Source organism: Amborella trichopoda, chromosome 9, assembly GCF_054954075.1.
Source record: "Amborella trichopoda isolate Santa Cruz 75 chromosome 9, AtrichopodaSantaCruz75HAP2 v2.0, whole genome shotgun sequence".
In the NCBI taxonomy this organism is placed as follows: domain Eukaryota; kingdom Viridiplantae; phylum Streptophyta; class Magnoliopsida; order Amborellales; family Amborellaceae; genus Amborella; species Amborella trichopoda.
Window position 1 is genome coordinate 19,326,466 of NC_142344.1, and position 17,693 is coordinate 19,344,158.

Below are 17,693 nucleotides of genomic sequence, written 5' to 3' on the forward strand. Positions count from 1 at the left end.
TTTATAATCCATCTTATTATAAGTTTTAGAAATCATATATGTAAAAGAAAGACTAATGCGATATTGTCGAAGGATATTTTTTTTTTATTGTTCTTCTTTTCACTCTTTTCTTTTCATTTCCCTTTTTTTTTTTGACAAAAATCACTTACAAGTAGTCTTATTACAATAACTCTTGCTTCAAAGAAAATAAAACTAACAAATCCAATATCTTAAAAACCTTGAGGCTATTAAACTATTTTTTTTTGAACAAAAAAAATATCCACAATTCTTATTCTTTAGAATATAAAAACAATATAATTAAATATGACAAGAAACAAAAGAGAGTGCCCGAGATTACTTCAATCGGGCTTATTGCACCTCACACCAAATCACCACCATTCGATGCTGCAGGATCAAAGATCAATCTTCAATCTCAACTGAAAAAGCAAGTTTAAGTCAAGCCCTCTAATGGAACTATGAACTCATTTATCACAAATCTTAAACCCATAGATGAATCCCCTTAGCATCCTAGTTTGAGAGAAATACTTTTTTTTTTTACCACGACTCTATAGTCTAAAACCCTAATGAGAGATGAGCGATCATGAGAGAATTGAGAGAACCACCATGAGAGAGATATCAAAGATGAGAGAGTGGGGCGTACCCCTTTGGATCTCTTGAGAGAGAGAGAAACTTTCTTAAGAGAGAGAAAAAAAATTTAAGTGGGGCATGCCCCCTTTGTGGGATATGATAGAGAGATGGGAATTAGGTGTAAGAGATAAGGTGTAGAGACAATCATTTTTTATAGGCTTTAAACAAGATTAGGGTTTCTTAGGGTTTTCTTTGGCTTGTCTCTTCATGTGAGATTAAATATGAACTATTGATCTTGAGTGACTTGTGGGTTGAAAGATTTGAGTCATCCATTCCATAGATGGGCTATCAACATTATGAAGGTAATAAAACCTTTATCCCCCATTCCTAAACCATTTTCCCATCAAAAGAAATTAAATAAATAATTCCATTAAATAAATAATTCCATTCATAATATACTGCTTACCAAAGTCATGCACAAGCCTTTCGATGCTTTTTAAAAATCCTCTCAAATCTTCCTCAAGGCAAAATCTTTCCAAAACACTTCAAAGCTTTCTCTTCAAGTCAACGCTTGAACTAACACATAAAAAGCTATAAGAGTTTTAATAGGTCATCCCTTGATGAGGCTTAGTCTGGTATCAGCTCACTCATCCGGGTATACTTGGACCTCATCAGGCTCAGTCTGGTATCAACAAACATCTTGCTTAGTATGGTCCACGAGGAACCACACTCCTATTGAGTTCATGTTCTTCTATATCATTTCATTATACAAGCACTTTAATGGCAACACTCACCCAATAATTACTCAATCAATTAATCAACCACTAATCTTTCTTCTCAAACACTTTTCTCATTCTCACTCCGGTAAGCAAGCATGCTTGAAAAACAAAATTGTGCCAAGCTTGGATAGGAGACAATTCAAAGTGGCGTGCAACAAGCCGGGATTTCATTTTTGTTGAGAGAGAGAGTATGAGATTCTAGAGAGAGAGAGGGAGTACTTGCAAGGGAAGAGCAACCATGTCGGCCCGAAGTGCCATCACAAGGCGCAACCCCGACGCGATAGTGGTGACGACCCATGTTTTGGCATAAGGGGCGGTTTAAGAGACCCCAATCCCATGGAGCTTCCTTCTTACTCGAGCACTGGTGTTGTGCTCCTCAAAGCTCAGCTCGCAGCTCATGAATCTCTCTACTCACACCCACAAACCACTCTTTCTCTGTCTTCGCCGCCTCAACGATGACATCATAGCGGTGCTCATCATCCTCACCAAGACAGAGAGAGGGCAAGAGAAGAAGAGCAAAAATGGCGAGCGATGATGATTTTGTAGCAGGAAACCCCATCAAATAAGTGGAAATGAAAGACAGTTTGCAGGAAATTTTGCCGAGAGCACGAAACTCCCCAGGTCCAGGTAGCGGAACTCTCAGTTCAATATCAACCCATGGATAGATTTGATGCTCAAAGGGACAGGTCATATAGGACATACAACTTACAATAGGAAAAAGAAGAGGATGCGGTTTGGGGGTTTGAAAATAAATATATTTTTTTAGAAAAAAACTAGCCATAGATATGACATCATTTGTATTTGAATTTTAATGTTTTTTTTTATAAATTCAAATCACATAAAATTTTAGGGGTCTATTTTTATCATTAAGACGCACCTAATAAAAATATAAAAAAAATTAATTCACACAATATAAATTGACCAAAATACTCCTAAAATATTTTGGAGATATTTTGGTTAATTTATTTTTTATAAAAAAATTTTTTGATATTTTTATTGGATTCTCATATTTTTATAGAACACACGTCGAAAATTTCAAATGATTTGAATTTATAAAAAAATATTAAAATTCAAATACGAAATGCAATCGTGATCATTGGATCGGCCCAAATTGAATCTCGACCTTTGGGCTCATATGTAGCTGTAGGCTAGTGGGACATACCATCATGTTCTGATTTTTTAAATATAATTTGATCTTAATTTATAGCTAATATATAATTTTTAACATGGAGATCGTGAATATGAAAAAATAATAATAATTGAAAAACTAGAAAAATAATTATATTAAGAAAATATTTGGACAGTTGGTTACAATTGTATTTAGATGGGAAACCTATTTGCATCCATCTTTAAGATGGATGTTTTATACCTCTGGACTGTATATTGTAAAAATGCGGTCCAGTCAGCATGAAGATTCACGAGTGGTTTCCTCCTGTTTTTTTTTTTTTGACGAAAAAGCTTCCCAAGACATTTTTTACTTTGGAACACGTGGCATGTATGTGTAACGCATAATTAATTAGGATGAGGTTTTTATAAGGCCAAAGCTTTATGCAAACAAAATAAAGCCTCACCTCAAATTCTCTTTGGGGAAGCACTTTTGCAAAGAAAATCTCCATAATGGCTCTACCATCAATTTCCAATACCGACAATAAATTTTGAAACTAAAAAAATGGTACAAATTTTGTGGAGATGTGAACACTTATTGTTAGGCAAAATGGACAATCTAGATAATTGATCATAATGTACACGAATTTTAGAGGTTGAAATTCTAACTTTTTTCATAGCCATAATGTTCAAGTGGAGATGATCGATGTAAAGTTTTCCAATGCTTGAAGTGTAATTTTGGATAAGTTACGAGGTGAGGTTTTATTTACTTTGATAGGGCTGCAACCCAATCCAACCATTTTCCTAATTAATATGGTTGTAGTCCTATCAAAATAAGTAAAGTAGGCTCCAATCCTATCGAAATAAATAAAGTTTCACCTTAAAATTCACCCAAAGTTGTAGTTCAAGAAACCTCCAAGTCACCTTGATCATTATGGTTATGAAAAAAAAAAGGATTTCGAGCCCTAAAAATAATATACATTATAATATAATTTTGAAATCATTTTTTTCCCTAAAAATAAGTGTTCTTAAATCCACAAGATCTATACAACTTTTTGAGCTTCAAATATCATTGTCGGTGTTGGACATTAATTTTAAAATAATCATGGATGATACACAAAGTACTTACTAGATGAGAATTTGTGATGAGGCTTTACTTTGTTTTTATAAACCTACGCTTTATAAAATCCAAAATTTTAATTAATATAAGGATAGAGGCACCAAATATGACTTTCCCAGCTTGGAGAAAGGCGACCATCAATGGGATTGATTTGGAGCTTCTTGAAAAATAACATGACATTATTGTCATTGAATATTATTGGGATATTATTGTTTGACCTTTTTAGTCTGGTATTTATCGTTACTTTATTAAAAACTTAGTTTATAAAAGTTATTTTATATTATTTATTATACAATAAATATAAGTTTCTTATTGGGATTGTTTATGATGAGACCATTTACCTTTTGAAAAAGGAAAAATATCTCCACATCCCTTATTTTTAAGTTTCATTTCTCAATAAACCCATGACTTCAAAACATATCTTAAATCATAGACATTTCAAGTTTTATATCTTCTAACCCCCTACACCAACTTTACATACTTTTATCCTATTATTTTAACATAAACAAATATTAGAAAAACATATATCCCTTCTCTCTCTTAACTGTGATATTCTCCGCACTTCTTTTTCTCTCTTTTTCTTTCTCCCCCATGATTCTCCCCAAAACCCTCTCTCTCTCTCTCTTCATATTTTTCCCAACTCTCTCTGTTCCCCCCCCCCCCCTCCCCCCCCCCCCGCTCGTGGTTCCCCAAACCTCCCCCTCTCTCGCTGTGAAGCCCAGAGCAGGCCTTAAGAAGGGCTTCATTGCATAAGAAAGCATCGGGTAATGATATGAGAGTGTCTCCATATCATCACCATTCTGTTTGTAAGTTGTAATTATAGCATTTGATGAGATAGATTCCATGTAAACCATTTCGCCAAAGACCTTGCAGGCCTCTTCTAAACTATTGCATTTTGCGTACATGTCCATTGGAAACGCATATATAAGATCCATAACTGGTTTTTAGAGAGAGTATGGATCTATGAACCCTGAGAAAGGGCATCTATAGTCGCACAGGCGCTAAAAACACCAGAGAATTTGATATCATCAGCCTTAAACCTATGTATCTCTTTTCTTTTCTTTTTTTTCTTCAAACCAGATTCTAACTTTTGCCATTTATTAATCAAGACTCTAATAAAAAACCAACTTGAATGAAAATTCCCCTTACAATGTCTTATGATGCCCATAAAAGATCCCCAATGATGCATATGCAAAAATGGGTGGGTGTTACTTTTTTGGAACGACGAGCCTTTGTCTAAGTGGGAGCCAATGATCCCAGTTCCACCCGTCACTAAAATTCACGCTGACTAAATCTAGAACTGCATAGAGGAGATGAAAGAGGAGGCTTTGGTGTTGACTGGTTGAAGCCACATCTCCACCATTGGAAGCCATTGCTACAGGTCAGTTCTTGAGAAAGAAAGAAGATGATTTTTTGGTTTGCAGTGATTAAGAGCTGGGATTAAGTAACTTTTGGTTTGCAGTGATTAAGAGCTGGGATCAAGTAACTTTTGGTTTGCAGCAATGAGGGTTGCTGAGAAAGATAGACTTTTGGTTTTCTGCAATACTGAAAACTCAGACTTTTAATTTCCTGCAATGGGGACGCTACTAAAGAACACAAAGACTTTTGGTTTCCTGCAATGCGGAAGCGAAACTATTGAAGATCAGAAAGAGGGTAGTGTTTTTTATTTGAATTACTGTGATGACTGGGTTGTAGAGAGAGAAATACGTCTTCTTTAGTTTGGAAAAATATGAGGAGCGAGAGTGGGTACAGGGAAACAGGAAGAGAGAGAGAGAGTTGGGGAATTTGGGGAGCGAGAGAAAGAGAAGTTTGAGAAAAGCACGGGGGAGAGAGTGGGTAATGGAAACAGGGCGAGAGAGAGAGTTGGGGGATTGAGAAAGAATCATGGGGGGAGAGAGAAGTGTGGGGCATGTGCAGAGGGAGTGTGGGTTTAGAAAGGGTATGTCATTCTAAAATTTGTTTGGTCTAAAAAAATAGATAAAATTAGTTCAGGGGTTGGAAGATACAATACCTGAGATATTTATGCCTCAAGATATATTTTCAAATCTTGGGTGTATTGAGAAATAAAACTTAAGAATAAGGGATATGAAAATATTTTCCTTTTGGAAAATTGCTTCATGCAAGCCGGACCGCATGACTACATATGCTGTCCAAAAAGTGTAAAGCATCCATCTTTAGTTGCTCCATCTAAAAACAATGGGAACTAACGGTCCATATGTTTTTTTACTACAACTATCATTTCTAGTTTGTAAAAATTACTTATTTTTTTATATTCATGATCTTCATGTTAAAGATCACATGTCCTTAAAATTAAGTCCTAAAATCCATCTCAAAAATGGATTTATTAATAGGCCAGCATTTCTACTTATGCGGGCTTGGCCGCATAGAAACCGGTCCTTACTTTTTACACAAGGTGGTCGTAATTACTTACAATCATTCGATATGAAATTTGATAGCTTGGATGTGTCACAAAGTTCGAAAAAATTTATTTTGAAGTTTAAGTTGGTCAATAGAATAAATGCAACCACCCATCCAATGGTCAAGATTAATGTAATCACCTTGTACAGGAAGTAAATGGTCTCATTCTATACTTTCCCTTTCTTATTAGAGTATTTTATTTAGGGGTGCGGTTTGTATAGAGCCGAGGCTCAAAACAATCAAATTAGAGCCTACCTTCAAAAGGTGATGAGAAATGTGGTTTCAATTCTAGAAATCTTTGTGATAGCCTTAAAATATATTCTCATCTTTAATTATAAAATCTAAAGCTTAAAAAATAGTATAGATCGAGTAGATTTATGAAAAATTGAAAATCTTAAAAATTGACGGTCCAAAAATACGTTACAAGATGCACTATTTCTAATACTTGAAATCCATTTTTTTCTCATGTCCATGCATCTTAACGTCTAGATGATCAATTTGAAGATATTTGAGCATCAAAACAACTTTTTTTAGTGAAATTTTTTAGGTAGGCTTTAATTTGACTGTTTAGAGCCTCGGCTCTATATAAACTTTTTCATTTATTTAGTTAAAGTCTTTAAAATCTAATCCTAGTTAAATTAAAGTTTTGGATGATAATTGTCTACTGGTGAGGATTACATGCATCATGAAAGGTCAATTTCTCAAACGTTTTAATAAAGAGTGGCCCAATACGAGTACGTCAGTTGTGACGAACATGATATGCTCAAAGTAAAATTGTGGTACTTCCAACGTGCCCCTAATCCTTTCATTAATGAATTATATAAGGAAAACTTTATATATGGTCGCAACTTTAAAATGTCTAATCAAAGTGCAACTCAAATCATCATAAATGTTCTTTTTATGTTGGAAAGCCCTCTAACTATGGTCATCTAGACATCAAGTGTCAAAAGATAAAGATTTCGAGTCGCAAAAATAGTGCATCTTGCAACGTATTACTAGACCGTCTATTTTTAAGATTTTCATGTGTGTATAGATCTACTTGATTTGAACAATTTTGAAGTTTACAATTTTATAATTAGAGATAAAAATGGATTATAAGGCTATCTTAAGAATATTTTACACCAAAATTATATCTTATGATAAATTTGGAGATGCAACTTATTTGAATTGTTTAAGGTTGCAGTCTCATATTAACCACGTCCATCATATAATGAAATCATAATTCAATGTTAGATGATGATGATGATTTAAATCATTATCATAAACCAAGTCTTATTCTAACTATTTTGAGTTGACTACTTGAATCTTATTCCACCATTCCATTTTTATCAAAAGCCATGTCCTCGGTAAGACTATAGGTCACTATATCTCTTCTTATTAGTTACATCCCTATCTTTTTACGGCTTCACGTTGCCCTTTTAGAGCTTTCCACTTAAATCAAATCACCTCTTCTAACTAATGTTGTTCTATATCGATGTTTCACATGGCTAGACCATCTAATTCTATTTTCTCCCATCTTATCACCTATTGGAGCCACCCTTAAGTTCTCTCGGATGTACTCATTATGAACTTCATCATCTCAGCTATGCTCATTTTATGAAATATGTTGCTTCTTGACCATCAACATTCCATCACATAAAACATGGCGCGACATCTTCATCAGTCTCTTCATTTTCATGGATTATCGATGCAAGATATCGAAAATACTCCCTTTTAGTTACTTATTGGTTATCAATCTAAAATAGTTGCTCATTTTTACTCATATTGTTACTACACTTGCCATCCAAATATTTTATCTTAATCCTGCTAATCTTAAAACCTTTTGATACTGGAGCATCCCTCTAAAGTCGTAACTTTGTGTTAATGCCATCACTAATCCAATCAATCAAAATTATGTCATTCACAAACACCATACTTCTTCCTATAGATGCATAATTAACTCGTCCAACCAAAACAAAGAGATATAGGCTCAACACTGACCCCTGATGTGGGCCTACTGGGTCACTATAATTTACTTACCACCCCATTAGTCATCCTCGCACTAGTTAGCGCTCCTTCATATACGTCTCACCAGGCCAATACATCCTCTAGATATTCCTTTCTTTTTCAACATCCTCCAATTAACTCTCTAGGTGCCCTATCGTATGTTATCTCTAAATTAGTTTATTTATTTTTCTTGATTTTCTAGTTATATTTACGTTGTGAAACTTTAAAAAGTAAGAAACGTTACATAGGGACTTGAAAAAAGATGCATTATTACTGTATCATTCATATTTTAGGTTATATAAGCTTTTAGTTCCTTTTTTTTTATTTTTTATTTTACAAGTCGAACTTTTGAACAACCAAAATATAGAAAGATTGATATATTTGAGCACACCTAAAACACAAAAAAAAAAAAAACAAAAAACAAAAAAAGCAAGAAAAAATAAGTAAGTGTTGAGCTGGATCAAAATTGGTCTTTCGAATGATCCAAGTGCATCATTTTTTAGTGTTTTTTGTGGTTTGAAAGTCAGAATTTTGAACATGGGAGTTAAAAAAAATTAAAAAAAAAAATTATCTCAATATAATATAGCTCAAAATATTGAACATGCATAATATTGTGTCTTTTTTCACCTCTAGTTATAAAATTTCAAAAATTGTACACTTTATACCCCATATGTATAATGCTAGCAGGATGGGAGTTGGGTCCAAGACCAATGGTGGTACATATGCAATATTAGTTTCTTACTTCATAGCTTTTTGTCATCCTATTAAATCTACATTGTAAAGAAGACTCCCCATACTGTAACCATGCAATCACATCCACTTTGACCCAGCTTGAAAACTCTTCGACCTCAGCTTCTAACCATTGACCTAATGATCTGATTGTGCCAAAGTTTGCAGACAAAGCCCACAAGATAACTGAAGTCAAGGGACAAAATAGAAGAGGGTACGGCACATCTTCTTCCTCCTGTACCTTATCAAATACATTTTACCTGAAGTCTCCAAAAGAGCCAGAAAAATATATCATTGTCAGAGCTCAGGGGTCCCAAAAGACTCATTTCTTTTCCTTGAGAAACACCCCATAAGAGAAGAAGACCAGCAGATTTTATCCCTCATCAATTTTACCCCCCTGGACTGTTGAGGCTCATGGAAGCCAACCCATTTGTAAGGTACTCTTAATTCTTCCTTCATCCCTCGAGTAACAATGGGTCGGGTGGCCCGGCTGGCCTAGCCAACCCAACCATAAAACACTAACGCCTGAGCCATAAAATGTGGCCCACGGCCCGGCAACCACGGTCTGAGGGCTGGGCCAAAGCCAATCTTATTTGGCACCCCTCGGCCTAGACCCGACCCTCTTTTTCTTTATTTTTTTTTTTATTTTGTCCAAACCCAGCCCTGCCCTGATAGGGCCAGACTGGGGCTAGGGGCAGCTCGGCCCAGTCCGGGCACATTGCCAACCCTACTGAGTGAAGCAAAATTACTCAAATCCACATAGGAATATCACTCGTAGGTTTTGTCCAAGCAGTACCAGAAGGCTTGCACTGACATACCAGTGGCTAGCCATGTCGCTTCCGGTCATTGGGAAAGGACAATAGTAGAAGACCCAAGTCGCTTGACCTTCAGGGAGAGAGCAAGTTGGAAAAATCGGCTGTTCTAACAGGTAATCGCCTGATTGGATCGGAACCGGCCATTTTTTAGCTGGTTTTGATGACCGGCCAAGCATTTTTGATAAAAAAATATATAAAATCTAAAAAAATAAGAGATTTTATTTGTAATGTAGTTTTTAATTTTTTTCATCAAAAAATTGGAAATTGTTTTGACCATTAATATGAATTTTTTATATTTTCCCATCTCTTTGGAAAATTACGTTTTCCCATCTCTTTTGGAAAATAATTTCAAAAATACCTCGGGGTGCAAGTCGATTATTTAAAATTCATTTTTTTCATTAATTTTCAATTTCATTTGGATGTATTTTGTTTAATCATTCTTTAAATATACTTTTTATAGTTTATTAGATTTTTTGTATTTTTTTTATTTTTTTTAGCACTTCTTTTACTACCCGAGACTTGCCTTATTAAAACGGTTGAACCAATTGAACCGTGTCCGATTAACCGTTCCGGTTCGACTAATAGATATAACTCAAGAAAAGGTGAAAATAGATAAGGGAAAAGTTTATATAGAGCCTAGGCTCTAAACAATCAAATTAAAACCAATCTCAAAACTTTCACCAGAAGAGGTTGTTTTGATACCCAGATATCATCAAATTGATCATCTTGACGTCAAGATGCATTGACATGAGAAAAAAATAGATTTCTAATTTAAGAAATAGTACATTTATAACACATTTTCGATCGTTAATTTTCAAAATTTTCAAGTTTTCATAAATCCGCTCGATCTATATTCTTTTTTGAGCTTTAAATTTTATAACTAAAAATAAAAATATAATTTAAAGCAACCACAACACTTTCCGATATTAAAACTATATTTCTCAACACAGGTGGGCCCCAATTTGAATGTTTAGAACCTTTGGCTCTATACAAACCGCACCCAATAGATAAGGCTCAAGAAAAGGCTCATTAAAGATCGGATAAAACATCCTCATCATCAGAAATAGGAGTAAGAAGTGTAGCCATTTGTTAAATTTCAATGAGAGAATAGCTTCCATGGGGATCTTAGGTCACCATGCAAGTGTTTGGAAGTTGGAAGTATGGGAATCTTAGGTTACCATGCAAGTGTTTGGAAGTCCCAAATTTGGTTTCATTTATTGTCTAAACAAAGTAGGTTTTATTCTAATCTAAGCACACGACCTCCAAACAACACAGTAATACATGACAATTAATCGCCATTAAATACATAATATTGGCCACAAGCTCGTTGAAAAAGCATTCCACTACAAGCATTATGTAAACAAAACTGTACATGGGTTCGGCTTCTTGGAGGGCACGCATCCAAGGCTCGAAGAACTCCCGACTCCCGACTCCCGACTAAACCATGTAAGGAACAGAAAAATTTACAGAATCTAAAATGTAATCTTTAAGGTTGTTCACTGCACAATGCACAGCACAGTGAAGCATTATGGTTATCATGTCATAAAACAACAGAGGTCAATGAATTTGATTAGGCGAAGAAAACCTTGACAAAGATGAGAACCGTGACGAGCAGTATTGCAAAGACAGATAGAGCCACAGCACGACCAATCTTCAAGGATTTTGGTATTCGCAATCGATTGGGTTTAGTGACGCCTCTACTTGAGTTAGTGTCGATTTCTTCTACATTGACATTCAGGGCGCCTAGTCTTTGCTCCACCATGCCTCTCTTGTTGCTGCTTTCTGCGTCAGAATGAGGTTCATGTATCATTCTAGACATGGGCCGCATGTATGTCTCACGAACTTTTCCCTCCTCCGAAGGACCAGAACCCATGGCCCTCGTTGGGCTTCTACGAAGAACTTTCTTCTTGGGCCGACGACGCGCCAGTTGGGCAACACGTGGGTAGCTTTCATGTTGCAGACCTTCCTCAACTTCTGCACCTTGAAACTGTATAACTGGAGGAGTATCTATCTCTGCATTTCAAGTAACGGCCCAGTTAGACACTACTCTACCAGGAAAAGCTGACAATGCTAAAAAGAAGAGTCACGTCTTTTGATTTACCAAAATAGCCAACTACTCTGTCAAGCAAAACTTTATCTCAGGGAACTCATTTGGGGAAATTGAAAAGGCTAACATAAGAAACACCATTCTGGATCAAGGATTCATCTCAGGTTAAACAAGATTTGTTTAGTTTACAATTTGTGGCACCTATATATGCACAATCTCTTTGAAGTGTGCATAAAAACTAGGGTTTAACAATAAAAATACAACAAACTAGACATGGCATTAGTCCCTCCTTTGTTAAAATGAATGTTCTGATTTGGAGAGTACCAGTCTTATACTCCAAGCCCTGGAGCACAGCTCTCACCGTGCCTCTATCCTTCTCTCTCTCCTGCACAGTGAATTAGAACACAAAATTAAGCAACATAAGGATATGAATCTTAACCCTAAAATCATTTCCAGTGAATAACCATCCTGAAAAGATAGAAACAGTTTCAATTGAAGTACAGCGGGGATCTTCAGATCCTTTCTAATTCGTTGATTTCATCATAGGGTAAGTAGGATGCATTGGACAGTGGAAATCTGCAGCCATAGCTCATCACAATCGTCCAATGAAATGGACAGCGAGTAGGATCCAGCATTGGGGGAAGCCAAAATCCTGATTGGTTGTGCCCCTTTCTCGCTCCATCATCCCCACATTATTTCTTTATTGGAACTTTTAACGTTCATCACCCCACATTATTTCATTGGTTGGTGATGACCCAACTGTCCATTGAGTATATAATAGTTCAATAAATACTTGGATTAAAGAATACATTCACCAAGAAACAGACACCAAGTTGAACTTAGGCATGTACAGACCCTTCACCTTCTCTGTCGTCTTTAGAACTCCCCCTTGTATACATGTGTTTGCAAACCCTCCCAGGGCGGCTCCAATGATTTTATGCATGGAAAACGAAATATAATCCAATGGATTATGGAAGATGATAGCCATAGTTCTTTATCATCAATGTCTCATGAAATGATGGACGGTGATGAAGAAAGAGCAGGACCCACCTCAGGGCCACTTCCTGTTAGGTGTGCTACACACTCTCTCCATCACTGCCCATTTCACTGGACAGTGACAACCACATCATTGTCCATTGGATTTTCCAACTGAAGCCCCTGATCTCCTCTCGTGTTTCAAAGGCTTTCCCCTAAATGCCCACTGTTTGCGGGCCAATCCACCTTGGTGCAGTTCTAGTGATCTGCGGATGAGAGAGTATACTATGATCCAATGGACTACAAATAACCTTGGCGATAGTTCCTTGCACTATCATCCAATGAAATGATGCGGCGAGTTATGAAAAGAGAGGTGGATCCACCTCTGGGATTGTTTCCTGTTCAGGTAGGGTCTATTCACCGTCCATCGCCATCCATCATTTCACTAGACATAGTACATAATGGACAATAACAGAGTCCACGATCATAGTATACTTTCCCAGAGAAAAGACAAATTTCAATTGAAAAGTTTGTAAAGGTTCTTCACCTCCTCTTCTTCTGCCTCGTGGAGCGCTCCTCCAATACTTTGCATTTGTAGGCAAATCCTCCTCGATGCGGTGCCCTGGAATGGCAAAACGGGTGGGTTGTACCTAGGACCAGGTTGACGCTCCCTTCTCACAATTCCAGACTGAGAATGACCTATTTTTAATGAAGGATTATGACCACCATCCCATTCTCGCACATGACCTTCTTCATCAAAATTAAAAAGATCATCAAAAAATTCAGTACTTGGGACAGAAGAGGGGTTATGCAGGTTAACAACACCTAACCCATCCAAGTCCCCTGTGCTCGCTTCGAAACCCTCACCATCAAATGTGCCAGGGTTACTACAAAAGCTTGATGACGGAGGCATGTGAATTGCTTTTTCGAGAGCAAGTGGCTCGTAGTCGAGCACGCGAAACAAATCTGAGGCTTCCTGCGCTTCATCACCCTGGAGAAAGAGAACAAGTTTTTCTATTACCAGTAGAACTGTATCATGTCAATTTAGTTCAGAAAGCAGTAAAGAGGATTTGGTGACAAGATAAATGAAGAGATTCCTATATATGAAACTAGTCCAACCACATTAAGAATAAAAATTGAAAACAGGAACTGATCCAAGAAAGAAAAGTTAAAATAAATATCAAGAAACTACCTCATATACTGTACTTTGAAGAAAGAACTCTATCCTGAACTAACTGCATGACTATCATAGAATATAGGGATAACTAAAATGCCAAGTCATTTGGAATAGGAAAACTGCGAGATAGGAGAAGCATTTCATACAGAAATCACAATTAGAGAACTCATATAGGTGAAGAATACCTGTCCTTTATTAAGTATAGATACAGAGGTTGAGACAGCCATTACATTCCATTAAAAAATTAAGCATTTACCCAGGATAGTGGTTTTTCTCATTTTCTTCGACATTTTCATGGAACTAGTAGTCAACATGGCTCAATTTTCTCCTCCTCAAATCCTCATTACAAGATAAGAGTGCCAAGTACATTTATGACTTTTCAAAAATAAAAGATAGGCCATTATCCATTGGAAATTTGGAACCAAACAGGGCCATTTGAATGATCGAAACATCCTTATCAACCACGAATCTTTTCTTGAAAAACAAAATAATAACAAAATAAAAGGATTCTCATCTTTTCAGTGGGTAAGTGTACTACGGAACATGGAAAACAGTGGCAAAATGGGTGGTGATGAAGAGAGAGTATACCATGATCCTAATGGTGCTTTCCAAATTCTCTCCATCACCAATAACCATTTAAATAGCCAGTGACAGGGTGTGGACCATTGGAAACCCAATGGATTTAGTATATACTTTCCATTGTCCAATGGACTACACTTCCTTCCATTCACTACCACAATTATATCTCCACATTCTCAAACAAATGGACTTGCCTTCTGAAAGTACATTACAAGAAGAGACAATCACGAACCTTATAGTGCTGCTCGCTCTCAATTGGTTGGAGAGAATCATCAGCAGCCAAAAACTCCTCCAAAAGATTATTTAAATAATCTGAATCTGTCATTTCAGGTGATGAAGTGTCTTGCACATTTGTCTCAACTTTCAACTTTGAGGTCTGATCTAATTGCTCTCCATGGTCTCCATTGATCACCGCCCCACCAGGAGAAGACTTGCTAGGGTCAGGCGATAAGTCACTCCGCTCCACCACATCATAGCTTGGATCATTGCCCTTCTCATTCAAACCATCCTTCTTGAATAGGCGGCAGAGGACATAGGCATCCTGCAAACCAAGAACACCTCAGCACATTGGCGAAAAACATGGCATATGAACGGTAATATGCTTGTTGTAGCCATACTTGTAAACTCAATAGGGTAAAAAAGAAGGAGAAGAGAGCTGTTATACATTTCAGACGATCCCCAACTGGGGTATAGTCATTATAATAATCACCCCAAAGACAACATACCAAAAATGCATAACAACAATACCCAATTACCCAATTTTATCAACCTTAAGAGTAGTCTAATTCGCTCTAGTGATCTCTCCATTTTGGCACGGGAAGAGAAATGCTGTTGGAGAAAGCCTTCAGGTACTAAAAGTAAAATTCACAACATTTCATGTAACATGGATTTTTGGTCGAATCAGTCTCAGTTGGAAGAAACTTCACTATACTTTAGGGTTGGAGGAAGAAAGGAATTATTTTCTTTGTTTGGAGAGAGAACCAGGGAGGGGGGGGGGTGTGGTGGTGTGGGTGTTGGGGGGGGGTTGAGTTTTGAAGATCAGGGTGGTTACAAAGCAGAAGTCTTCAGTCTCTTTGATATAAGCTAAGAAAAACTAAAACGATTGGTTCGCAGGAATTTGCCTGGTTCTTTAGGAATGACTGGAAATTACAGCCAAGGTTTTCCTTTTTCCACATTTTCAAACTTAACATGTATCCAGATAATAATTGTGAAAGGATTTGGAATCCAGTATGCAAAAAAAATCATAGATGTGCATAACTACTTGTAGAACACAAAAAACTGTAGTCCCTAGAAACAAATTTATTTTCCAGTCTTATTATCTACTAGCATGATGGCTAATTTCATCTAGAAGGTTGCCAAAATTAACAACTCCAATTTCAACAGTTAGGAAGAGCAGCACGAATAAGTGAAGCAAGCTTTTGAACCATAAAATAACATAAAAAATGTAGCTATATATTGAAAAGTAGGTGGTTGAAAAGAAAGAAAAAAAACCAATCTGAAACAATTTTTTTTTTTTTTTGGCACAGCGCAGGGAGAAGAAACTATAAGGCAAAAATAGAGAAGCTTTCACCTGAGAGCCATTCAAATCCTGAAGAGCATTTCCATTAGCACGGTACTCATGCATTATCCAATGAGTTCTTTTTCCATGGGGAGCTCGTCCCTCATAGAAAACCAGTGTTTTCTTCGTACCAATCAAAGACCTACGAGACTTTGATTTGATTGTTCGGTCCTTTCCTGTTGCTTTCCAGTAACCAGCTTCAGTAGCTCTATTAGATCGCCGCCCATTTGGGTACTTCCTATCACGGGGGCAGAAGAAGAACCACTCTGGATCTTCAGTTTTAATTATGGACTTGCCTAGAGGGAGAAACATAAGTGTATCAACATTGGGTAGAATAAAAAAATGCAAGAAGCCTATGGCACATACTCAGAACATCAAAAATCACAAATAAAAATATATGAATTGGTAAAATGGCACATATTTCCAGTGTCAGCCATCCAAAACTGGGAAGCAATCGAAGAACCATGTAAAAATCCAGGACAAAGGATAAATTCTCATTCATCATGCGACAGATGTCCCCCTTCCCCTCCCTTCCAAACCTAAAGGGAAATTTTCGTTTTTTTTTTGTGTGTGTACCGTTTTGGCACAAAGATCTTTACAAAAAATATAAGAAATAGAACAACATGTTGGTGCCTAAGATATCCAGAATTCAGCTACATATCAGAACAAAACTAAAAAGGAAAATTTATCAAATTACACTAAAGTGGGTAATTTCAAACAGCACATAAATGACACATCAAAGTGGGTTTTGAGATTTATCAAATTACACCTGGGGCAAAATTTTACGTAGTTCAAATTTTATGTGCATTTTGATAAATTTACCGACTAAAAATAATGAAATCTATCCCAGTATTCATAAACAAAACCCAAACTCCCCAGCTCAGATAATTGAAGCAAGATAATAAACAAATTTCGTGATAGATGAATCCCAAAACCCCAAATTCAGTTCAATCTAAAATAATTTAAGTTTCAGTGTTTCATGATATCTAAACAAAGTTAGGACCAAAACTTACAATCTATCTGCTCACAATATCTAAACAAAGTTAGGACCAAAAACTACAATCTATCTGCAACTCTCAGCATAAAGATCACCACAAAAACAGATATATGAAATTACCAGGTAAATCCCATGGCTCACACTTGCACATGTCAATCTCTGGTATAACATCCACACCCCCTCCTCCATTAATCTTCCTTATAAGGTAGTACGAAACGAGTTCTTCATCACTGGGTCGAAACCTGAAGCCAGGGGGTAAACTCTCCAAAGAAACTGCAGCCATCCTTTAATAGAAGAAAAAAAGAAAAAAAACCTAAAGGATTTTCTTAAATGGAATCCAAAAAGCTCATATTTTTCCTAAGTAATACTTCAATAGAATCCAGGCATCGGTTTGTCACAGTTCAAACTTTATTTGATGCCGAATCCAGGGAATAGAAGTTTCAGGGAAGCTGGTAAAAAACTGAGAGAGAATTACACAAGGAATTCGTCAGTGGAAGATGAGCACCTGAGTATCAGCCCCTTCAGCCCTTCACAGTATCAGTCCCTTCAGTTCCTTCAGAGAGAAGAAAGGTGGGTGGCTTTGGTAAAGTTTATGATTGAGCGCAGTGGAAAATAGAGAGAGAAAGAGCGCAGTGGAAAATAGAGAGAGAAAGTCTCTCTCGCTAAATACCGGAGGAACAGTGAAGCGGGTGTGAGGCCGTACATACCGCGTGGAAGCAATTACCACGAATGCGAGATGCCATCCCTTTTTTCCTTATTTACGTATTGTGCCCCTCTAATGGAAATTACCTGAAAACTACTCGCCTGCTGACGACGACGACGAAATAAACGTGTCAAAGTGG

At 36.7% G+C, this 17,693-nt stretch overlaps 1 protein-coding gene across 4 annotated transcripts in view; it reads right to left on the reverse strand.

Annotated features, from left to right (window-relative positions):
* LOC18436362 (NAC domain-containing protein 45) overlaps positions 1-17,485 on the reverse strand; it is a 49,191-nt gene extending 31,706 nt beyond the window's left edge. The window contains exons 1-7 of one of the 4 annotated variants that reach the window (XM_011625893.3): positions 17,357-17,485; positions 16,972-17,093; positions 15,867-16,150; positions 14,529-14,837; positions 13,088-13,531; positions 11,890-11,950; positions 10,846-11,531 (exon numbers count right to left, since the gene is read on the reverse strand). In XM_011625893.3, the coding sequence (XP_011624195.1) occupies positions 11,089-11,531; positions 11,890-11,950; positions 13,088-13,531; positions 14,529-14,837; positions 15,867-16,150; positions 16,972-17,002 (1,572 nt within the window). In that variant the 5' untranslated portion in view covers positions 17,003-17,093; positions 17,357-17,485 and the 3' untranslated portion in view covers positions 10,846-11,088. Of the gene's footprint in view, positions 1-10,845; positions 11,532-11,889; positions 12,325-12,427; positions 13,532-14,528; positions 14,838-15,866; positions 16,151-16,971; positions 17,271-17,356 lie in introns of those variants that run through there. The other 3 variants (XM_011625891.3, XR_016040729.1, XM_088846717.1) reach the window with 3 other exon arrangements.
* Positions 17,486-17,693: the final 208 nt, after the last annotated feature.